Source organism: Conger conger, chromosome 4, assembly GCF_963514075.1.
Source record: "Conger conger chromosome 4, fConCon1.1, whole genome shotgun sequence".
NCBI lineage: Eukaryota > Metazoa > Chordata > Actinopteri > Anguilliformes > Congridae > Conger > Conger conger.
This window is the reverse complement of record NC_083763.1, coordinates 45,137,328-45,163,588: the sequence shown is the minus strand read 5'-3', so window position 1 is coordinate 45,163,588 and position 26,261 is coordinate 45,137,328. Positions and strand designations below refer to the sequence as shown.

The 26,261-nt window shown below is 42.2% G+C and overlaps 1 protein-coding gene across 2 annotated transcripts in view; it reads right to left on the bottom strand.

Moving 5' to 3' along the window:
- rab6ba (RAB6B, member RAS oncogene family a) overlaps nt 1-26,261 on the bottom strand; it is an 86,301-nt gene that overhangs the window by 16,237 nt on the left and 43,803 nt on the right. Inside the window, exons 3-6 of one of the 2 annotated variants that reach the window (XM_061237922.1) lie at nt 17,037-17,090; nt 14,754-14,880; nt 12,334-12,445; nt 1,383-1,476 (exon numbers count right to left, since the gene is read on the bottom strand). In XM_061237922.1, coding sequence (XP_061093906.1) covers nt 1,383-1,476; nt 12,334-12,445; nt 14,754-14,880; nt 17,037-17,090 — 387 coding nt within the window. The remainder of the gene's footprint in view (nt 1-1,382; nt 1,477-12,333; nt 12,446-14,753; nt 14,881-17,036; nt 17,091-26,261) is intronic. The other variant, XM_061237924.1, reaches the window with a different exon arrangement.

Sequence of the window (26,261 nt, the reverse complement as noted above, 5' to 3'; positions counted from 1 at the left end):
GATTTTGTCCTCAAGGGGGGGGGGGGGGGGGGGGGGTTATTACTATCAATAAAAAATAATAATAAGCTAATAATAGGAATGATATACAAATAATAGTGTTTTGTTGGGTTTTTTTCTGCATGGGCATCTATAATGTAATTAAAAAAGACAAATGATAATCTGTGTTTAAAATTGCGCTAATTAAACCATCCTCATTCTGGCACAGTATTTACAAGTGTAACAAATTGTTAGCGTATTCATCGATCTTTTATTATGGTTCCTGACACACATGCACAGTTTTATCAATAAAAATGGTGTTGATGAATGTTAAGAAGACAGGTAGGAATACGAAGACAGTCGTAAAACGCAGACAGACACGTAAATGTAAATGCAGCTACGCATCCGCTGGAAGGCAGAAATCGGCCGGTAATTTAAGGTCACAGGACTATGAGGCCAGCCGAAGTCAAAGGGCCCGGCACCTCTCCCTTCACGAAGTGACTGGGAAAATCCATTTGCTATCAAAGCACACAAATGAATCGTTCCAGGATGACGCGGATCCACAACTCCGAAATGTCACCCTGTAACTCTCGAAATTAAATGATATTTCCTCAAGCTCGACGGTCCGCAAACAGGAATTGGGTCGAAGGTCCACGCCGCGCTTGAAGGTGAGGGCGGCGTGCTGGACAGTCACGCTCCAGTGACGCTTCGCTCACGAGCAGGCAGGCACTGCCTGTTGCCCTTTGCGTGAAATGGATATTGGCATCACAGATGGAGGTGAGTAAAGAGCCAAGCAGCAGAATGTGTGCCGACGGATCGGCGGCCATTTTGTAGGATCACGGGAGGGCAGGGCTCGAGGTGACCAAAGTAAACGCACATGGGTGAACCTGTTTCCTCGGGGGGAGTCCGAAAGCTGGTCACCCCAGTGCTGAGATGAAGCAAGGAGTCCTATAGCGTGGGTGTCTCTCTTCCCCGACGTGGTTGTTGGAAGGACAATGCCACATGCTCCACAAAACGCTAGCTGTCACATGCCAACCTATTTAGGCTTAGATGCCTTCAGCTCTCACTGCCATCGGTTCTCCATTTTGTTGGCACCATGACGTCTTGGTGAGTCAAAAGCAGGCCTGGGTCAAATATATAATTGTTTTGGATTCAAATACTTGATACTCAACCTGCTCGATTGATCTTGCCGGGTGCAACTGAGCCAAGACCAGAAGGTGCAGCGCAGAAAACTATTTGGATCCAAAACAATTACATATTTGACCCAGGTCTGGTCAAAAGTCAGCTATATTGGAATCACACAAGGGAAGGAGAGATCTATAAATGGGTGTTGTTGAACCAGTACAGAAGGGAGAGTGTTGAACGCAGGAGATTTTCAGGACAGAACGTGGACGGCGGGGTCTCACCTGCTTGACGTTGTACCCCGTCTTCGCGCTGGTCTCGATGAACATCACGTTCAGCTCTTTGGCTCTCTGCTCGCCCTCCTCGATCGTAATTTGCCTGCAGGAAAGACAAATGGTTGGAGTCGCGTGAGCCGCGTGGGGTGGGCCCATCTACCGGGAAATCAAACACGGGACGCGGTCGAGAGGGGGAAAGAAAGCGTCAGATAGTTTACTTTCCAGCTAATGCATAATTAAAAACAAGGTAGTGAAAGCATGAAATGGAGAGTCGCGGACAACCAATCTGCTCCAGCGGGCCTCGTAAGTCACCGCTTTCAGTCCCCCTTCTTTCCAGCGTGGTCTTACGCCATTAATTAATAGATGGTGAAAATGATTCATTGCGCTGCAGGCTGACATTAATTAAAGCGCATTTGTTCGACATGCTAATGAATTAATCCGCATATGGGCTCTGGTGGGGGGCAATCGCCGGGGTGATAAAAAGAAGACGAGGGACTGCCCTCTGACTGCAGACAGCCGAGCAGGACGTTTAATAGGACGGAGCTTAAATCACAGAGCCTGTGGCCTTCGGGGACGGAGCATGATGTAACCAGTCTGGCTTCTTTGTTCTTCTGCTCACAGACAAAAGCAGAATAGCAATAGGAAAGTATTTATTTTCAGAGCCAGGTTTGGCCACGGCCACTCGGTCGAGATGAATTTTCTTTCCGCGGGAAGGTTCATTAAGAGGATAGATGCAGTCCAAGAACAGGGCGATACCTTACAGTTAGCCATCTATCCTACATCCTCGACATATTCATTTTAATAAGCCTGGAGCTTCTTCTTTTTTTGTCGGCCTGAAGGAATAAAAAATAAAAATACAAGCGTATGCCATATGTGCGCATATAAACTGCGCTTTTTAGTACTGCGGCGTCAAGTGCTTACGCGTCATTTCCCGCATGCGGGAGACACGCGGTCACTTTATCGCCGACAATAGAGGTGTTCGTTGACGCTCGCAGGCAGTATATTTCGGCCTTAATAGCTCTCCCTCCGTCCTGTGATAAGACCTTCCTATCCCGTCGGCCCTCCATCACAGGAAAATGGGCTGTAATCTCCCCGGTACAGCGCGAGGCTCCGCTTGTCCCACAAGGCCGAGAGATAGACACATCACCGCTGTTCATCAGTCAGCGAAACCTCACCTGCCCCACCCAGCCCCGCGGACATGTCAGAGGTGACACCTGCCCCGCCCAACCCCGCAGACATGTCAGAGGTGACACCTGCCCCGCCCAACCCCGTAGACATGTCAGAGGTGACACCTGCCCCACCCAACCCCGCAGACATGTCAGAGGTGACACCTGCCCCGCCCAACCCCGTAGACATGTCAGAGGTGACACCTGCCCCGCCCAACCCCGCAGACATGTCAGAGGTGACACCTGCCCCGCCCAACCCCGCAGACATGTCAGAGGTGACACCTGCGGCAGATTTCTACTTTCCTCTGTGACAAAATGTTCCGCAAAATATGATAGAGAACTCTGCTGTAAAATCCAGCTAAGCCAGCTTGTCCAGCTTGAAGGTCATAAGCTGGTCTGGCTAAGTATGAGCCAGTCAACCAGCTACCAGCTGTTTCAAAACATAGCTTGAGCTGGTCAAACTGTGTTGAGCTGGGAGCTGGTCTGAACTGGTCAACCAGCTGGCAGCTGTTTCAAAACATAGCTTGAGCTGGTCAAACCGTGTTGAGCTGGGAGCTGGTCTGAACTGGTCAACCAGCTATTTCAAACTGTTTTTTCTGCAGAGGAGCTAAAACCTGAAGGGAGCTTTTGCTCATGTCCTCCTATTATCATGAATTATAATTTCTTATGGCACTGGCTATATCTATAACGTGACAAGGGCATCAATTAGGATGGCAATGGAAAGTATTACTGTCTTGATATAATCCAACAAAATGTAAAGAAATATGTTCTTCTTGTGCTTGTGCCCATTCTTTGACTGCCTTTCAGTTTTGCTTCAAAACGTGACCACAGTCTCGACACAGAAGATCTCACAATGGTCCCAGAAAAACTGGGTGAATAGCAGCCAACCACCATGGCTCTCTTGCATTCAAGCGGAAAATCTTTATTCCAATGCAATCATCTTCGCGGGAGGAGAAACGAAACGTAAAAAGGGAACGGAGGGAAATGAATTGAAAGGAAAAGATAAGGAAGAGGTAAGGCTGAAAAGAACTAGAACATTCCCGTCCTGCCTCTGTCTCTGTCTTTTCTTTCCTAAATCGAAAAAGCGAACGCCCGGCGTGGTCTGATTTCATTCGAATTCTTCTGCGGTTCCTGAACCGCCGAATGCTCCAGACCCAAGGATTTGAGGAAAGGCGGGACTGAAATAGCCTAGCCGCCGTCCAACACCAGCTGACGACAGCAGGGACAGCCTGCTCCTGCCGCCCGTTTCCAAGAGAACGGGAGCAGCCGTCAGTGGTGCTTATCCGTAGATGCCAGGAGAGGGTTAGCAAAGGCGGCAGATTCACTGCTGTTTATACCTCCAAGTCTATTCCTCCTGTGTAAATGTCAGATAACATTACCGGGCTTTGACGTTAAGGACCGGGACCGAGTGAACACATACACAAAGCCGGCACCGTAACCACAAGGGGTTAGAAAAGTGATCATGTGCCCACTGCTGGTATCACAGAGATTCAGTTCTACATGATCGTGATCAGAATTAAGATTTTTTGACGATATATTTTGTGACTGTTCTATGAGAACTGTGAATATGACAGAGTGTTATGACTATAGGTGTCATTATTGTATGTGCTGACATTGACTGTGTGAGTCCCATTGCTGTAACTAGATGCTCAAGTGATTGTGACTGCAAGAGTGATTGTAAAGTGCAGAGATTATTACAGTATAAGTGCTGTATTTCCTGGTTTTGGTATTTTTCAGCAAACTGCATGCTGCCTGGAACAAATACATTTAAATAATATTTAATAAATATTTAATAATATTTACAAATGATAATCGCAGGACGGGAAGGGGTTTGTGAACGTAGCAACAATCAATGCAGCAAGTAAGCAGTTTAAAAATGCCCACAAGGTCTTGAGCTGTGTCCTCTAACCAATGCATGTTTCTTCTAAAATACCGAAACTGTGTTTATTGCAGAAGGAATGTACAAGAAACCGTGAACATAACTTTTCCACAGGGCCCTCACAGAGAGAACTGGACCACAGTCTATTACAGAAAGACAAGATGTCGGTTAAAGTAGCTGAACAGCGATATTGTGGGTCTGAAAACCGGCCGTCGACGCGTTCAATGTGGCGCCATCTTTCCTTGGCATCGGCTGCTCCCCCTTGAGGGAAGATAATTCAAGCTGACATTGGCGGGTTATTTGGAACAGAGGAGCGCCATCTGGTCCGCTTTTCCGTGGGGCGACATCCTCTTGAGAAGCTCACTCTATATCGCCGAAGCTATATAAACATGTTCGAGGCGTTAGTCAACATGGGCCGAATGGCTCCACGCATGGGAAAATCGAACCAAAAGATGGCAAGATAGTCTGTGTAGGATTCTACATGTGTGTACTGTACTGTGTTTGGGAACACTGCGTGGGAAATGCGGGCTCTGCGTCAGAGCAACAGAAGAAGCACAGAAGTGAGGGAGAGGCGAAGGATGGTCATTTTATTACTTCACACCACCTCTGATGGTGGATTGTGTAATACACCTAATATTGCCTGAAAAAACCATGCAAAGTATGCAGCTCATTGTTATTGTACAAATCATATGGGCAATTCCACGGTAACTCACAATACAACTGCTGGATATGTGGGTGATAAAGCCCAATACAGCTACATAGTAGAGATGATAAGAGTTAGGGCTATATAAGCATATGTCAGTCTCTTATTTAGTTGTATTGGACTTTACTGAAATATTTGAGTAAATCTGAGTATTTACTCAAATATCCTGCAGTTGGTTATGTCGGTTGTTATGTCGGTCGACGGTTACCGTTGAGTTGGCCAAATGGTCTTAACCATAACCTGTAAACACAATGCCTCAGATGCTGTTAGCCTCAAAAAATGTGACAATGTTACCTGCAGCGATATAATTACATGTCAAGTATTGGGAAAAATACATGTTAGCTGGTTTTCTGTGTGAAAACTGGACACTCATTCTTATGAACACCCACTCAGTGAGCTGCCTAGTTTGCTGCAGCCTGGAAATCTTTGCTCGCTCTGTTATATCAGAGCTGAATGTTAATTGACTGATCATTAGTCCAATCCACAAACTGCCTTCCCAGCACTTTCCTGCCCGGCAATCTGTCAATTAGTCTTTGGCTGGAGACGGCGAGGATGCCAGTGGGAGTATATGCGTGGGCTGGTAACGCGTACACACTCCAGCGTTTAATAGGCTCACAAATATTACAACCGTGTGACCCACCATCTTAAAAATGCATTTGATTTAAGCAGCATTAATGGTCGGGTACTAATCAGAAAAAGAAAGTGTGAATTTGAATTGTTTCTATATGCAAACTACATGTATTGAATTGCGGTTATTGTAATGGTGCGCAAAAGATGAATGTGGCTTACTGATTCCCGCACTGTGCTGCCGATGGAGGGCAGAGACCCAAATGTTTGAGACGAGGGGAAGCTGACCCTACACTTGGAAGAATAAATCGATGAATGTTCCTGTTTCTTAAGACACCTCCTGACCTTTGACCTCCTGTTATTATGTGCTTGCGAATAACCCTGACTGTAAGAGTCAGCATTTGTGGGGGGGTCACACAGGGGCATTGCACTGCTGACCCTACTATGTGCAATTCCCCACAGAGCATCTCCATAACCCGCATGAGCCCACTGCGAACAAGCTGACCGCAGCTCGGTACATAAAACATTCTGGTAAGGGGGGTGGGTTGAGGTGAAATCTACAACCTGTAATCAGGTTGTTGCGGTGCCATCAATTATGTATGTCTTTGTGTGGGTGTGCAACATATTCTGGGTGTGTCGTCTTCTGCAGCGAGTCACGGCTACAGTAAGTAGCACTATGATTGTGTGGTCACCACAGATAGACCTGCACACCTATAAAAAACTGTGTATGAAAGCTATTCACACTGCGACAATGAATCAGCTTTGTCCAGTCAGCACATTGACACATTTTCTAAACAGTCCTATAACACTAAAATGGCAGAACTACACTGTCTGCAACAATGACACGGTAACATTGCAAGGACGTTGTGCTCTAGCCTAGCCTATAGCCAACGACAGCAGTGCGTTCAGCAAAGTGAAAGCGCAGACAGGTTTGTGCTTATAGTTCATGAAAAGTACAAAGAGGAAGTTTTTGTATAAACATTATTTGGAGATGCAGTATGGAGGCATGTTAAAATATGCATTAAATGTCTTACTGGGGAAGAAGAGTAGACTGAATGAAAAAGGGACATTCTGAATATGAAGCACTCTTGCAATACAACCACCTTTGACAAAAGAGATAGGCAAGAGATTAGCTATAATACCAAAATAATGGGATATATCGATAGATAGATGTATCCCATTGATTATTCCACATTATATATTTGGCTTGACATAATCATACTGTCAAATGCAACCTTGTCAGCTTGTAGGACATGCATTGGTTTACACTAAGGTTGTTACCAATTGATGACAGGGAGAGATACACTATAAACAAAAATATACTATAAAAGCACTACTCAGAATACCTAGATGGAAGGGGGGAGAAAGGAATCCGCCTTTTTAACTTAAATCAATGAAAACTATCTCTCCTTGCCTTTGATTTGCTGTGCTTATGAATAGAAATCCAGGTTCATTACTGCTCAGTTATGAAATCACGGCAACATGTCACATTCCATTAGCGAAGCCAAAGAACCGTTATTATTACTTAAATGGATTTCAATCAGTGCTTGGAAAAATTGCTGCTGCAACTAAATTTAATATTGATTGTGAGTATGGTTAATTATAAAATACTCTGAGCTCACAGGCAGTATGCAGACATAACAAAAACATGGTTTCATTTCATATAACATATATATGTATATGTACCAATATTGTTTCAATAAGTTGTGCTGATTTGTGTTGATCAAACATGATCACACACAATACATAAAAGCCTGGATATGACAAACCACTTATATCATCAATGTTGACTTCAGTCTGCGTGGATGTGCATGGCATTCTTAAATTAACTTCATTTTATGTACCATGATTGCTTCATATCAGGATTTTATGACTCTTTCACAAGTAGTGCAGTATATGAAGAAAACTTAAACTGACAACCAAAACATCACCATCGCGTGTGATTCGTTCTTGAGAAATTGCGATGCTTTGTGTCAAATGATTTAAACACACAATCAACCTTTTCCTTTTTAAACTGCACCTGTGATCAAATTCAGAAGAACATTTCAATAAGCCAAAAATATGTCCCTTGGCATAACATCAAAAAGACTCATCATTAGGACATCTGTTTGGCATGGTGCTTTGAAACAGTATTAGAATGGTTAGAAACGAAGTCTCTGGTGTAATTGCAATTGTCTGTTAAATTAGATGTCTGAAATTAGACACAATGTCAGCCATAATCAGTCACAGTCGAAAGGCAGTATACCACTTGTTAGGCCTAGAATATGCCAATATCCAGTTTTGCAATTAGAGGGAAGAATTATGTTGACAAATCAGTATTCTGCATAGCACATTAACACTAGCAGCATGATGATTGAAATGTATTTTGCCCTTGAATAATTCTATACAATTTCATTTCAGATTACTTAATGAAACGGCATGAAATGTGTAGGTGGATGCAACACCCCGAGGCACACATTCAGCAGCCAACGGATTCTCACAAAAAGAAAACCGAAGATGTGAAAACCAAGGCTTCCACCACCCAAGGGATTTTCATAAAGGATGTTCACTAAGGTTCTCATTAGGGCAAGAACAATCAGATGGGCTGAACAGTTTTAAAGCAGTCAATCAAAAAAATTTGAGTGGGTAATCAAATCACTCGGATGAATATTGCATATAGGTAGCTGACAGTTAACCAGTGCCAAACCGTATTGCTGTCTTCTCTTCAATCTTTTCTCTTGACACTCTGTTTTCAATGCAATGTATACATTACTAAATAAATTAGAATAGGCAAACAAAAATTGATCCAATGAAATGTAGTTAGATCTCCTTTCTCAACATTGTGAATGCATCTTCATTCCCCAAACTATACAGTGTAATTATCTTGACAGTCAGGATGCCAACATGTACTTTTCCCCATGAAATATTTTCCCCTTCCTCAAATTGATGATGGGTGTCCACAAACCCAATTTCTCTGAGAAACAATTTCCATGGCCCATAACTTCTGCACTTATGGATCAGAACTACCATCTACGATTTAACGCCTTTGATAACTGAAGAATTCTTCATGTTGTCTGAACTGAGGCATATCTGAATCCATTCTCAGCAAGCGAAAAAAAAAAGTATATTTCACAGTTAACAAACATAGGAAGTGACAGCTTTAAATGTTGGCTGAATATGGAGGTAAAGCAGAAGTCCCGCTGAATGGCATTTCCAGTATACTGCGAATTGCTATGCTAGCAGATTTAATCATAGACGGCACAAAACTTCATAAAAACAGACTAAGCATTAAATCTTCTACAAACACAAAATGACAAGGCTCCGGATCATCCGCAAATTATCGCTGTGCAGCATCTAGTTGCTTTAAAAAAAAAAATTCATAGTTACGAGTGTGCGGTCAGATCTGTGTACCAAATGCCTGCCGTTATCTATCCTGGGACGGCCAGTCTTATGGGATGTACCAACACATTCACGCCCATGTGGTTTTTTTCCCCAATTGCGCTTGCCATTGGTTTCAGGTTGCCGTCGATAGGTCACTGATTACACAAATGTATCCAATTTGTAATCAAGTTTCTAAGTTAGAATCATGCCAGTTAAGTCAGATTTGAATGAATACAGACAGACTGTCGGTGGCATTAAGATGGTCCAATTGTGGAAATTTCGTCACTATGAAAGGGAAAGCATTATGGGAGTTTTAGCCTATGTCGGCGATCTAAAAACGCAGGACAAGACTTTTTACGAACTGAAATCCCATAGTATTCAGTATATAGCTATGTATTTAAACCATTAAAAACATAATTTGAATCCAGACAATGTCATGTAGTTGGCTTATATTCAGCTTTTTCGCTAATCGGGAGCAGTATATCGGAAGTATCGTTCCTGCTTTACCTCCCTATACTCCCTGAAATCTGTTTCCGCAGGGCATCAGTGCAGACAAATTTGATATTTCTGCAAAAACCCATCCTTTCAGTACTACATATGCTACCCAGCTCATTATTCAAGGCCTTGTGCCGTCCCAAATTCTCTGCTGCGACTCATGTGGGGTTGTGCTGCTCGCCTCGTCTGCAATCAGCCAAATTACACACGTCAAGCCTCTTCTCTCCATCTCTATCCAAGTACAAAGTACAAACCTCTCGCCCCAACCTAATGGTGTAGCAAGGGACAGAGCTCGCTCTAACCTGAGCTCTCTCTAACCTGAGCTCTCTCTAACCTGAAGTCTATCATCAGAACATACACTCCCACCAGGCCACTGAACCCCACACTCACCTAACCCCAAAGAGGAAATCACATTTCCCTGATTGGTGGAAGGGGCTCCATACAAATAATCAGAACAGAGTAACTGCCCATCTTTTGGTTAAAGCATTTAAAACATTTGAAAACATTTTTTTGATCAATTGATTTTTCTTCTTAAACAAAAAAACCTGTTTTTCCCCTTAAAACATTTATTGCAGATTTAAAACATACTGTATTTTAAATTGCTCTTTGCCTCATCTACTGTAATGCTGAACTCTGAACTGAACATCTGTCATAGGTTTATTCGCCATATCTATACTACATCTACTGTAAGACAATACTCCCTAACCCATTTATTTTTGAATATGCTGTATGATTATGTATTAACTACTATTGTGGGCTGTGCACTGTTCCTTGCATAAACCCGCATTATGAACCTATGTAAGTTAAATGCATAAATGTAAATGCAATTCAAAGTATACCGGACAGATAGCAATAGACTTTTCAGACACAGACAAATGACCACAGATATCAGTGGAGACATACAGTGTAGAGATTCTCATTTACTTCTAAAACCTATTGTCATTTTGAATTACCAGCATGGCCTGTCCCTCTTTTTTAACAAGAAGTAACTCACAAAATGGATGCAGTATTATTCATAAGTCTGAAAATAGCCTTCAAACTAGCATGGCAATTAATCCCAAATCCAGCTAAAACGCTTTGTAAACGGTGCTCCACTTGAGTTTTCATAGCAAACAACATTCATCTAAATTTCATGGACTTAAAAGTACAGAAATGTGTCTTTCCAGTGAGGTAGCTGTGCTGAGTAATTTTCTCGTGCAATAATTACTGCGGACGGGAGAAGAAACATTAATGTCTAGAGGAAGCTGACGGATCTGTCTGGGCAATATTATGCAGGCTGAGGACGAGGGAGAGGAAGAAGGTCATTGATTAACATGAAGGAAAACACTGGCTCCCTTGGGTAATTCTTATTTACTGCCGCCCTCATTTGATTCTGAAACAACACGCATACTGTTAAATAGTCACTCAGGGATAACGAAACATAACAGAACCTTGTACAGCACCAATGGTTTTAATTAGAGATGAGAAATGGCCATGGGGCATACAAGTCAAACTGAACTGTGAAAGTAAATCGGCCACAGAAAATGTGCCCATCCTCCTGAGCTCTCTCTATTTGGGGATTGTACATGATAATGTATAATACAGAGGGCATGGACTCCGTGGTACATCTGTGTGCAGTTCTGGGGACCACACTATAAGAACGATATAGAGGTGCTGGAAAAGGTGCAGAGAAGAGCAACCAGATTGATTCCATATATGAAAGATAAGAGCTATGAGGATAGACTTAAAATGCTTAATCTCTTTAAAATGAGTAAAAGGGGGGACTTGATTGAAGCTTTTAAATTCATTAAAGGATTAACAAAGTGAATTATAGGTAATTCTTCAAGGTGAGTTCAGTTAGCAGAATGAGAGGGCACAAATGGAAATTGGCTAAGGAGAAATTCCATAAAGAGTGGTCAATGTGTGGAATAGCTTGCCAAAACATGTAGTGGAAGCAGAAACACTGGGGGTTGATTGTACTATTCAAGGGTTCTGAATTTCTGTATGTTTACACTAGGACTCAGAACAGTACTGTCCTCTCAGGTCCACTTTTGCACTTGTTCTTGTGTTTGATTTGCACTTTGTTGTACGTCGCTCTGGATAAGAGCGTCGACTAAATGCCACGTAATGTAATGTAATGGGTTTTCAAGACCAGGCTTGATAAGATGCTAGATCCTATTTAGCTTTTAGGTAAACTAAGCAGTAGGTACACTTAGTGGTAGGAAAAGGCGAGCATTGATGGGCTGAATGGCCATTGCCTTATGTTATGTTATGTCTCAAACCAGTTGGTCCTTTTTAACTGCATGCTTCAAGAAGACAGTTGGTGGAGATCCTTTAATGGCTAAAATGTGTCCGTAGTCTGCTTCACCTCTTCCCTCCCCCGGGAATGACCGTGGGCAGCGTGCCATGGCAGAGATTCCAGGAGTCATTGGACTTCACATTATCCCCAGCCAATTAGGCGCCCATTGATCTGCTTCCATACTAACGAGAGGAGGCCTCTTTTGGACGCTTGTTGGAAATGTTTTAGTTACGGTTCAGCGCTTTTGTCTCTCTCTTTCAAACTTCAAAGTTGCTGAGGCATGAAATCTCCCTGCATCACACACTACCTTGGAGAAAAGACTTGTCCTTTAGTGACCTTAAAAAGGAGAATCATTTGGATGCGTCCATGCCTCTAATCAAATAAAGTAATATCAGGTGGTGTAGGTGCCAAGTTTGACCATAAACAGAAACCGGTGTGTCGGATCACACGACAGCATTTGTGAGGGCACTTGCACGCTCGATTACATAGTCACAGCTGACGCAAGAGCTCACCTCTTATCTGCCAAGTCTGTTTTGTTGCCCACTAGCATGATGATGACGTCACTTCCTCTTTCTGTTCTGACATCATCGATCCATTTGGAAGTCTGCTGAAAGGAATTCATATCTGTGGAGAAAAAGGAGATGCATTACTGTGTAAAAGGCACAGTTAGGATATATGATGCCTGGATTTATAACAAAGGCATCTTTCAAAATCTCAGAAACAAACTATTGTTCATTCAAATTCAATTCATGACGGGGGCAAAATATTTCTGAGTGTTCAGATGTTAGGCATCACAGTACTTACCCATAATGTAATATATAGACAATGCATGAGAAATGTCCCTGACCCCCCAAGGGCATAACTTTAGTTGGAATATTGAGGCGTTGAAATGCATAGATCCTGAGAATCGCAACATTCGGTAATAAACACCTAGCCTGAAATTGTGTTCTCATCATCACGCTATATTATTGGTGGCCCAATTATATAGGGGCTGAGGCTAGTATTTGGCCTGTTTTATAATATTGGGGGGGGGGGTTATAATATAATCCCTATCCCTATAAATGTGAGAATCATTTCAGAACACATAGCTTACGATCACCAAGGTTCACCCCACTGTCCCAAACCAACAGGAAAGACTTGCCTTTGTTTAAAGGTGAAAATGAAAGTGCTCTTTAGCAAGGTTGCAATGTTTGCCTATAAAATTAGGTTTACAGTTCATCTCCCCAGGGCTGGGATCTTAACGTGGTTCCATTCCTCTCGCTTACAACCATATTAAAACCAAGCCCTGATATGCTACAATGGGATTTCAGGACAATCAAACTGTCCTTTTTTATAGAGAAATACCAACATGGGCCCCAGTGGGACTGGTTTACATGGTCATACTGCTGATGTCTTAAATAAAGACATGCATTGGAAACCCTCAGACCTACAAAGGGAATGCCAAGCGAACGGGAATCTTGATATCAGGATTGTAAAATAACTCCTGTGTGTGCGTGCCCAGATACATGAGGGTGTTCATTCATGTATGTACATGTATGTGAGTATGCATGTGTGTGTGTGTGCGCCCACATGTGTGAGGGTGTTCATTCATGCATGTGTGTGTATATGTATGTTGGTCTGTGTGTGCCTATATACATGAGGGTGATAATTCATGCATGTGTGTATATGTATGTGAGTGTGCTTGTGTGTGAGTGTGCGTGTGTGTGCATGTGTGTATATGTGTGAGAGTGCGTGTGTGAGTGTGCATGTGTGTGTGCGTGTGTATATGTATGTGAGTGTGCGTGTGTGTATATGTGTGCATGTGTGTGTGTGTGTGTGTGCGTGTGTGTTAGTGTGTGTGTGTGTGTATGTGTATTGTGAGAGCGTGAGAGTGCGTGTGTGTGTGTGCATGTGTATGTGCGTGTGTGTATATGTATGTGAGTGTGCGTATGTGTATATGTATGTGAGTGTGTGTGTGTGCGTGTGTGTGTGTGTGTGTTTGTGTGTGTTGTTGGGGAATTTATTTTCCTCTTCCGCGTGTTCGTTTAGGTGGGGATGAAGACAGGACACTTGAGACCAAATTCAATGATAAACTATTTAATGAGACAACTTAGTAAGCAAGGAATACAGATAACAACTGAGCAGACTCTCAACCAATTTGCTCAGCGCGCACCCTTCTTCCAACTTCAAACCACTCTTTATTCCCTCATGAGCCTATGCTGATTGGTCGGCGTCTGTGATGGACTGACAACATCTGCTTCTCCTCCAATCAGAAGGCATCCTTATCCTTAATTCCAAGAAGCCACAGTATTTTCTTGTGACTTCAAGACAGTTATTTTCGACTGTTAAGAGCGATCTGGGTGACCTAGGTCACCCGCCTAGAAGTTCCTGTTCTCCCTAACACTTCTCTATTTTTTAAGGTTGCGGTTAACACCATCTGGTTGAAACTTCCTACATGCAGCGTTTGTGCAGTTGCAAGCACTTTTGATTCATAGATCTATGGAAGTTCAGGTCTGGGTCAAGTTCAGGCCTGGGTCAAGACATTTTAAAATAATTCCACAGTGTGTATGTGTATTGTGAGAGTGTGTGAGTGTGTGTGTGTATGTGTATTGTGAGAGTGTGTGTGTGTGTATGTGTATGTGAGAGTGTGTGAGTGTGTGTATGTGTATGTGTATGTGTGTGTGTGTGTATGTGTATTGTGAGAGTGTGTGTGTGTGCATGTGTATTGTGAGAGTGTGTGTGTATGTGTATGTGAGTGTGTATGTGTATGTGAGTGTGTGTGTGTATATGTATGTGTGTGTATGTGTATGTGAGTGTGTGTGTGTGTATATGTGTGTGTGTATGTGTGTGTGCATGTGTGTGTATATGTATGTGAGTGTGTGTGTGCATGTGTGTGTGTGCGTGTGTGTGTGTGTGCGCGTGGCTGTGAGCCTGCCTCGTGTCTGTCACTCACTCGTGATGTCGTACACCACCACGGCCACAGTGGAGTCGCGGATGTAGCTGGGGATGAGGCTCCGGAAGCGCTCCTGTCCCGCCGTGTCCCAGAGCTGCAGCCTCACCTGGAGTTCAGAGGAACAGGGCTGAGCAGGGTGAGATTATTCACAGTTAATCCACACCCAGGCGGCACGGCCCCCCCTCCCCGCCCACCCTGCCTACATACAGCGGGGTCCAAAAGTCTGAGATCACGAGTGAAAATGCTTCTATTTTGCATTCTTTTCTAATTTAATGCACACGTTTTCATTACTAATTATATTATCTGTATAACTATTTGAGGGAGAAGTTGAATCTTGAAAATTTTAAATTGAGGTCAGGTGGTTGTGGATTGTGCAGCAGTTCCCAGGATTACATGAAAAAAAACATCCCAGATTTTCAATTGGGTCTCAGACTTTTTGACCCCACTGTAGGTACAGTTCACTATAAGGGCTTATATATGCTTGTCAATGGGGTGGTACCCTATAGGACAGTGGTCCTCAGTCCTGGTCCTGAAGAGCCACACTCTGTGCTGGTTTTGTTTTCACCTTAATATCCGCAACAAATTCAGACCCAAGAAACCAAGTGTTGTATCCCCCTCCCTTCTCTGAATGTGCTGACATTGAAACCCAGGCTTTCATGCACTGTTTTGGAAAACTGACTGTAACAAACATCTTTTCGTAGTGTTCTACTAAGAACATTTGACTTGATGCTGACTTTATGATATGTTGACTTCACTGTGCTACACAACAGTATTTATAGTTTTGTCTTTTTGGGGTTTTAACTTTAGCTAACCAACTATATTATGAGCAAGCAGGTTATTTGGCTATGTAACTAGCTGGCTTATATAACTAAGATATGATAGTCTACCGCAAACTATGCAACTGTAACTTACACTTTGAGACAAATTTAGGTTTAGCTAAACACGCACGGAGATTTGTGGGTACGCACACAAGACATGATTTTCTTTGGTTTAACTCCAGGATATGTAGAATCTAAGGATATGTAGAATCTAAGGATAAGTAGGATCTAAGGATCGCTTGCTGGTAGACTCCATTGGGCATTGGCCAAGGTTTATGCTAGCTCATGTTTCAGAATAAGGCCCCTCGCCCACACCATTGGCTGTGGCAATTAGAACCAATTTTCAACCAATGAGCTTGAATTATTGTACAACTGTGCTATGTTTTGGTACAGTGCCAGTCGGTCAAATGTATATTTTGAAACTCAAATTTAAGGATGATAAACACAGGCAGAGGGTGAGTCAACATGTCAGTGAGCCTTTGTCAATGATAGGAAGGGATTTACAATGGTCTTCTAACAATGTTTTAACACAAATGTCTTTAATTACACATTTCTGGAACTCAAGAATATCAAGAAAGAGTTGAGAGGAAATTTCTGAACAGTGAGATCAAATACTTCATAGTGTGACCTGCAATGATAAACACAGGGTACGACAGTTTTTCACCCCAATTTGAAATTGGTATTTTAAAGACATACAATTACACTGTGAATCTGTCCTACATTTTTCCTTCACAGAAAAAAGCAACTTGCACAGCAGTATTAATGAAGTATTGATGTGTTCAATTGCAAATATAAACCGCCAGCAAAGCTTGGCTTCACTTACTGTACATGCTGACTGCAGAGGCCAGCATATGTAAAAACTGAGTAACAACAAAAGCACACCCTGTGGCTTTCCAGGACCAGGAGTGAGGACCACTGCTATAGGTATTCTAAAATTACCCCTAACAAACAATACATAATTAATTAACTTGTTTGCTGATAACTTATTATAATTATTATAACTTAATTTGTTCCGTAAAGAATAAACATTTACCTCCAACGTACCTTTATTTCTCAGAGTGTATGTCAAACCTCAGTAAGGCTAAGAACAGACATGCCCTTACTGTATGTAGGTAAACTGCCATTCCCTAATTACATTTCATTTACATTACATTTACAATGACATTACAATATACAAAACAACAATCCGAAAAGATGGTGTTTGAAAAAACAATATACATGTTTGAACAGTTACAGAACAGCTATATTGTCTCAAACATCATGGGGCTAAACAGCATCAATCAAGTTTTTGTGTATAATTATGTAGTTTAGAAAATCACTGCCGTAAGCTCATACAAAAGGCTGAATTACATGGAAAGCATTAAACAGTGACTGCACCAGAAACCAAGGCATTATATCTTGAGCAAATTACATTTGAATTGCAGATAATTTGAAGTAGTCAGTTCGTGAAAAACAAAAAACGTACCGTTCGGTCTTCTAAGTACATGGTTTTTGATAGGAAGTCAATTCCGATTGTAGCCTGTAATCATAAAAAAACACAGTATTACAAGAAGTGAATATTTGCAAATGGTATTAACAAGAGACAGACATAACATACTCCTGGAAAAATATTAACTTAAAATACAAGGAATTATTGGGAAAAAACACCCTAGTTGATGTCATTAAATATAGCTATAAAACGGATAAAGTGGCACTACCAGCCAGTAAAACAACAGTGGGCCCTGTGATGTGATATACATTTTATACCTGCACAGCACCCTGGGATTGCGCTCCAGTCATTTTCCAATTATCCTTGACTACCTAATTGCCAGGTCCTTGACACATTGGCAACTGATTTTCTGTCATTAAACAACCTGCAGTGGGCTTTGAAAAAAACAACAACAAAGAAAACAGGGGCCTTTCACGCATGCAGTCACATTGCAGCCACTGTTCCCGCATGTGCATGGCTCAACCGATCCCCCTGCAGTCAAGGTCGAGGATGACATGGCCCAGCGCTCTACCGCCATTCCTCAGCCCTCGTTAGACAAATGATGGCGCGCTGACAACAGGGCATAGCCACCGCCATGCATGTCGCCAATGAAGGACACGGCTTTGGCGTGGCCTGAACATAAATCGCGGGAACCCACGCCCGCTTCACTGAGAGAAAAGGAACATGCAAGTTTAATTGCTCCCAATTAGCATACCGGCCTAATGGCCTTGAAATCTCAGTGCTTGGTGACAGCCCAGAGACGCATGAGTGCTGAAGCTAGAACGTTCCGCATTTGAAACAGGTGTATAGATTTTCATAGTACTGCAAGGCATGCAAAATTCTCCTTGTGCCTCAGAACTGCAAACAGTTAAGCTTCAAGCTCACACTGAATCCAGGCTTTGCCTAGACAGACCATTTTGCTTTGAAGTGAGCAGAAATCCCAAGGGAGACTCTGGGTTGTGGAAAAGTAAATCTTGTCATATCCACCAAACATTTCACACTTGGGCGGTTTAGCTTTGAGTTAGCTAAGGTTGCTGCCCTGAAGTGTAAGGGCAGAGAACAGCACCCAAAAATATTACACTCTCCCAAAGAATGTCCTTCACAAACTACACCCATACTATCTACTCTATATACAGTGTATAGAGTATGATTTTGTGGCAATACAAGGTCAACATTACATCGTTTGTTAGGTCAACATTACACTGAATAAATGGCCTCTGTTTTGGAATTAAACCAAACTAAAATGATTATCATTACTATGGAATTTCAGAGTTGCAACACAAAACTACATATTTGCCACCAAAGGGTACTGAAAAAACTGCAATAGGGGAAACTATTTACTTTGAAGCCATCGAGATATGAACATGCAAGATAAACACATCGCAAAAGACTGCTTGAACTGCAATGTATAGTATCTATTTAAATTTAGATGTTCTGTTAAATTGATTGGCTGTTCATGTGCAATTTCTTCAATAAAGGCATGTTGGAAATAATGTATTTATTGGCATTGACTCGCTACCTGGTACCAAATTGGTTACGTTGGCCAAACATTGGCCAAACCACCTTTGTCCCCAGGACAAAATTACGTTGGCTTGCTACTTGGGAAGGGTGTGATACTATAAACAATATCATTTCAATCTGACAGACCACTACTATATACAGGCCAAGGAATGTTATGGTAAATGGAATTTTGAAAACGGACTTAAGAACAATTGTTGCAGAACAATAAATGCTTGGATATGAAATTAGGAATGTTTAATGTTTAATGTTGTAGCTCTTGAGTGAATCATCTCATTTAACTTTCAAGCATATCTGGATTTGCTGACTCACAGATCCAGGAGAACTTAGTACTGAGAGAGGCCAGGAAGCGGGAAGTGGCAGAGATACTGGCTTTTAGAGTGGAGCAGGAAGCTTATTGATCGAGGGTCTGGAGTGAAGCGGATGAGTTCCCAACAACAGATAAAGACGTGGGGCAGTCATGTGCACCTGCCGCTCAAATGTATAGCCTTTGTGTATAATCTTGTCCAGGAAGATAAGGCCTGCAACTGACAAATGCAATTACTGATAACGAAAATACGGGGGGATACTGGCCAGGACCCCGGAAGAGAGAAGCCCTGGCTGCCTTCAGGGCAGAGCAGAAGGGCAGATAGACGTGTGCCTCACGGTTAGCTCGTGTAGAAGGGACGTGTCCGTTTGAACTGGTTAATCTTCAGGGCGTAGCTTTGCTAATGGCGTTCACAAGAGACGCGGGCTTTTGCCCCACCGTATTCAGTACGAGTTTATTAGATCAGCATCGACCAACCGATACCACGCGCGACTGCTTCCCCGCGTGTTTGTGCAAATTACACAGATGTGTGCGCACGCAAGGGTGAAATAATGAACTGCGCAGTGTCTTATGGGACACAGATGAATTTTTTTTTTTTCAATAATATGCACTGCGGGATGACTTCTTGCAATTTCAAAGAAGCTCCTGGCTATTTGAAAATCAGACAGAGGTAGTAGCAGCTTTTAGCTGCCTGTTCCATGTATGATCATAATATGGCTCACAATATACTGTACTGTCTACTATATGCCCAGTGTCTCCCTGCCATATAAAGGCCCAGTGTCTCTATCTATCATACAGTAAACAGTTTCTAGGGCCCAGTGCATTTACGTAATATAAACTGTCTCTAAGGCCCAGTGTATCTGTAATATAAACAGTCTCTAAGGCCCAGTGTATCTGTAATATAAACAGTCTCTAAGGCCCAGTGTATCTGTCATATAAACAGTCTCTAAGGCCCAGTGTATCTGTAATATAAACAGTCTCTAAGGCCCAGTGTATCTGTAATATAAACAGTCTCTAAGGCCCAGTGTATCTGTCATATAAACAGTCTCTAAGGCCCAGTGTATCTCTGTCTGTTTAGCTCACACACAGACTCTAAGACCAAGCCTGCCTACATCTTACACACAGACTCTAATGCCAAGCCCATGTCTCCATCTTACACAGACTCTAATGCCAAGCCTGTCTCCATCTAACACAGACTAATGCTGAGCCAATGTCTCCATCTTATGCAAACTCTAAGACCAAGCCTATGTCTTCTTCTTACAGAAAGACTCTAATGTCAAGCCTTTGTCTCCATCTAACACACAGACTCTAATGGCAAGCCTCTGCCTCCATCTTACGCATGCTCTAATGCTGAACCTATGTCTCCATCTAAAACACAGACTCTAATGCCAAGCCTATGTCTCCATCTTACACAGATTCTAAGATCAAGCCTGTCTCCATCTAACACACAGACTCTAATGCCGAGCCTACGTCTCCATCTTACGCACAGACTCTATCTTTGTCATATACACAGCCCCCATAGACCAGCATCTGTCTCCATTTTACACTCCGCTTGTGAGCATGGGTAGCGCAGCATGCTGCCCTCTGCCCACTTCACAGCAGACAAGCGAATCAGCATCTGAGTCACGTACTGGTTTCCCTGGCAATGCAGGCTGCTGCAGTGGGTTCTCTCCAGGGCTTTGGCAGCCAGAGTCAAGACCTCACAGTGTCTGTCCCCAAAAAAGGATCATGCACCGCAGGCTGCCTATCACTCCTTCTAAAGGCAGTGACATGACCATACCTACAGGCCAGATACATAAAAGTCTACGCGCTAAACGTTATCTATGCAAACATTCCTGCGGCCAAATAAACAGACAACATACTTGCTTGTTTTGGACACAGTTTAAAGTATAGCTATCTCCTGTAGCAATTGCTCAGTAACTTATTGCTTTTGCTTTCGAGGGAGGTTTGGACGGTTGTGATGGACAAAGCAATGCAGTCAATCTTGACCGAATCTTGAAATTGATTCTGAAAGGGGAAAGAAAATTCTGGAAATAAGAGAAAGGAAACAATGGCTGGCTGCTATATTCTTCTTCACTGTTAAATACCATCATGTTGGGAGCACAAAGGGGATGGAGTTTTCATGCTGAATGGCGGAATGAGTCTTTTTCTCACTCCTGTGTTAAATATAGAATGCCACACAGAGAACAGCTCACACGCATATGAAATCCGCAGGAATTATTCATAACCTTTTCAATTTTTAACAACCGCACGTCAATGTTAAAATGCATTGAGCTCCTGTCTGACCCATTCTGCTGTGATTCCAAGTTGCCCTCTATGAATGAAATGAAATTCAATTCAATTAAAACAAAAATGTCAAAAAAAAAGTAAAACAAAAAATACTACATTGGAGCTCCAGTGGCACCACTTGCGGTTTCTATTTAAAGCGCCTTTGTGCAATATTGTGACTCAAAGCCTGCACACACACACACAGAGCCTGAGGGACACTTCTCCTGATGAGTGTCTTGAAGCTTTTGCCTCACTTTACTATGCCTTGGACCACAACACCAAAATGCCATAGTAGGCAGGTATTCTGGAGAAGAAGCCCATATCACCAGGGACAAAAAGGGCTAGGAGCTTCAGGAATGACCAGTATCTTTTGATGGGTTGAGGAATGTTCTGTATGCATAGTTAAGCATGTACGTAATGTTGATGAATAAAACCTTTGTCATCCTATAAGTACGAGATGAGACCTGACAGATAAGACGTCAATGTGCGTCAAGGCCAAGGGTATTTAACCCTATTATGTTTGGGGTCAATTTGACCCCATTTACTGTTTGACTATTCACTTAAAAATCAGTTAACCAACATATTGATACTGTATGATTTTTCTAATTTTCTAATTTGGTGGGATAAAATGGTAAACATGCAATACACATACTGCTACGCTAATGCCTCTACCAACCATTTTTATTTTTATCTCAGATTCTTCTTTGCAGATGATTTTGGCGGCACTTTCCTATACAGGTGCCAAACTTTCACTTATTGTACATGAGGCTCTAAAATGGTTTCTCACATTTTTTCATATTTTTGGATAAAAGGCCAGTCAGAAACAATAAGAAGGCAACAATCAAAGTATCAAAATATTCCTACTACAATAATTGTGCGTTTATTTAAACTGTTGGGCTCAATTAGACCCCAAACATAAAAGCGGTCATAAAATCTCAACATAATAGGAGGGTTAAGCCAGGCCATACGACCAGTACGTTGAAGGTTGCTGTACTGCAAAGTTGTTTTGTTTCAGTGATCTTCCCACAGGGCCAGCATGACATTCAATAATCTTTTACTTTTCTCAAGTAATTGTTTGCTGACTTGGGTGAGTTCCTGACTTTTATAGCACTGAGAGAAGCTGGGTCCTAACAGTTTAATGATCTGGTTTGGACCACCACCCTCCTGTCTGTTATCGTCTGTCTGAGCGCCAGTTCTGGTTAAATTAACATCAGTTTAAAAAAAGCACACGAGTCTGAAATTATAGACACCAAACTATCCATCCATCTGCCTTGATCATAAAAGATGGTATTCTAAACACTGCAAAGCTTCTTTTTTGTTTTAAATTAGGTATCCATAGTCAATTGCAAACATAAATACAAATGCTTTGCTAGAGTATAGAGTTTTAATAAAAGACATCGACTGACATCAAACACAGGGTAACTCTTTTAGGCTTTGGAAAACTACTCATCTTTGTGGAGCTTTGGATGATCTCCAAGAAGATCATCCACAAAGGTAGAGGTATTTAGCTGGCGCTTAAAGGGGTGTCCTTTTAATGCTTTCAATGCTATATCCATAGTTGAGCAAAATGTCAGTTGGCAAGTTGCCCTTTCAGCATCAATAGGTCCATTTCTTGTAAGACAAACAGCAGAACACACACTAATGCAATTTAATTAAGCTTCATTGATTAGATATAACAGTTCAATGAAGCCTTATAGAATCTTCATCGAGAGAGAGAGAGAGAGAGAGAGAGAGGGTGTGTGTGAGAGAGAGAGAGAGAGAGAGAGAGAGAGATGACATCACCAGCACAGATGGGATAAATTTGACTCTTTTCGCTTTTCTAGCGGGTGCAGAGGCCTGTCAATACATGCACCAGGTCAGCAGGGTTTATGCCTCAATACATCTTATCTCCATGTGACAAACCAGGGCCAATTTAGAAGAAATTGATTAGACTGCGGACAGGACAGTTCTGCCCGATAGAGAGACAGAATTAGCCACTGCAGAGGCAGGAAGCACTGGGATGGTGTCTTACAGCGTACAGGATCAATGGATCTGCCAGGAATCACTTCTCACCGATGGGTTTGTTAACCAATGGACTCAAGCAGTCATGTAGATACCACATAGTCCATTTATAGATCTACATATAATGAAGTTTTCGCTTTGGGTCCTGCAGGGAAACAATTGACTTGAAATTCCCAAATAGTTACCGAATGTTTTGTTCAATTATTTACAGCCACTACAATACTAATAATTCTAAAGATGAAGCTACATTGGCAAATGTTTTTTCAGATTCACAAAAGAACAGTCCCCATTTACAAAACATTTCCTTGTATTTATTGTGAAAGTATCCTACAACTTTGTATCTATTTTTTTTCAAATAAAATAAAATTTGCAACCAGAATTCATGATACAGACTTGCAATGCATTTGTCATGTGTATCTAATTTTTATAATGTTTTAAAGTCCGTAGTTATGGAGCCTTTAATGTCTTTGGAATTACTGTAATTTTAGTTATAGCTGGGAATGAAAATTAAAAAATACTTATTACCTACGCACTTACATACGCAACTGCAGTGCTGATAAATTCTCCTTTTCACTGCATCAGTGACCCTGTCCTCCAGGTTCTTAATGAAGATCAGAATAATCCCTAACCACCTACTACACTCTGCAAATAGCCCAGACTACCTAATGTTGTCTCACCTCATTGCACTCCTCAAGAACCCCCAGCCAGTCCAGTTGCACCACATTAAGGACACCTGATGCAGTTAATGAAGCCCTTGATAAAATGAATCGGGTATCCTTGAGGTGGACCACATGAAATACCAGGACCAGCCGTAGGTACTTGAGAAGAGGCTTGAGAACCACTGTCTCACCTGGACTATGGCTTCCCCCCACACATCACTGAACCACTCCACCGCCAACAGACCCACATTTAAAACCCTGCCTTACCAGACAGTCAAAGGAACAATTCTCCTTAACCTGTAAGCCCTTGTCACATACCGTATCCAAGCTGCGTCCCTGCAATCTTCTTCCGCTGGCCAATTTGCAGTCTCACACCTTCAATGTTGTGTCTACTCTCCACTCTGGCTCAACAGGGGTGAAATGAGTTTCATGTATCAATCAGGAGGGCAGAACCTCTGTCTGTCATCTAGTGTGGGCTGAAAACCTCCTCTAACACCTCAGATCGCTTCCAGTCCCAGACAACTTTATTCTCTCATTTTATTTGGTTCTTCTATATAGCTACAATATTGCTCTATACCAGAGCATTATGTGCAGTTACACACTTAATGTCCCATTTCATTCACTTGTGTAATGGGTGATCTGCATTGTACCTAAATTTACTAGTGTTACTGTCTCCCCTTTTCTGGTGAGGGGATTTACCCTTGTTATTTGCTTGTGGTGTTATTTGCTATAATGGTAATTTACAATTGAGAACATGCAATAGGCCTATTATTATAGTGAAATTGTATATATAACGGGGAACAAGGGGAGATTTCTACTGTAAGGGCCTGATTTACTAGGACCTTTAGCACATGTAAAAACCTTTTAACTCACGCAAAGGTACTAATAATAATAATTATAATAACTCCTTGCATGTATGTATATAGCGCTTTTCTCATACTCAAAGGCTTTACAGTGAAACTTGCCTCAACCACCACCAATGTGCCAGAATGCTCACCACACATCAGCTGATGTGGAGAGGGAGAGAACAATTATATAGGCAATGAAATCACAACCCACTAACACAACCAACGACTGGTGCATAACAAATGCCGTGATGCAAGCCTTGACTATTGGCGGGATGGAATGGGAACATCGTGTAGGAGGTTTCAGGTTTTTCATCTATTTCATTTCATCTATTTCATCTTTCATCTCTCCCAGTCTCAGAAAAGAAATTATTTATGTGGCTGGATGTTTGTCACAAAAGTTGCAGGTGTCACTGCTTCCATGCTTATTGTCCCTTTTTGGCAGTTCCTTGCCTCCCCCATTTTTAGTGCTTTCTGTGATTTCTTTTTGCACAGTAACCCTGATTTTTACTAGCTGCAACTGCCCACTGATTTTCTTTTAAATTTCAAGCACTTGTTATGTTGCTAAATTTGCACATTTTATTTCAATCATTTCCCACCACTTTGTAAACACTCAATTTGTGATTCATGCCTCTTTTTTCAGTTTTAACGACTTTGCTGTGACCACTCCATGACTTCAGCCAATATTTTCAGTGACAAACACTCAGTCTTGGTCATGTCAATACCAAATACCAACTAAAAATAGATAACATGAAATTATATTAAATGACAACAGCTTTCATATGCCGAAACACAGCTGGTAAGGTCCAGCTCGCTTTAGTTTTCCCAATTTAAATTCCATCAGCGGTAAATAACGAAATAAAATGACTTTCAATTGCTGCCTGGCAAACACAGTACAGAGCCCAGAACTACAGTTACACACAATACTGTATACCCAGCCCTGACTGACAGCCCAGACAGCATTCAGGCAGCAGTTCTTTTTCTCTGGAGGTATAGAAGCTTTTTAGTATGTACGGCGAGCGGCCAGCCACTTACATGCACCTCCCTTGGGAAGCTGGATTTCTGATGGAGGGTATCTCTACAATTCACAGTAATCCCAGCTACCGTCCCTCTATTCTACTGCACCCCACTGCGGCTCTTAAACTATCCTTACCCCTGTTCTACCTAACCCGTTTATGGTATCCCCTGTTCTACCTAACCCATTTACGGTATCCCCTGTTCTACCTAACCCTGTTCCGGTATCCCCTGTTCTACCTAACCCATTTATGGTATCCCCTGTTCTACCTAACCCATTTATGGTATCCCCTGTTCTACCTAACCCACTTATGGTATCCCCTGTTCTACCTAACCCACTTATGGTATCCCCTGTTCTACCTAACCCACTTATGGTATCCCCTGTTCTACCTAACCCATTTATGGTAACCCCTGTTCTACCTAACCCATTTATGGTATCCCCTGTTCTACCTAACCCTGTTCCGGTATCCCCTGTTCTAGCTAACCCTGTTCCGGTATCCCCTGTTCTACCTAACCCTGTTCCAGTATCCCCTGTTCTACCTAACCCATTTACGGTATCCCCTGTTCTACCTAACCCTGTTCCGGTATCCCCTGTTCTACCTAACCCATT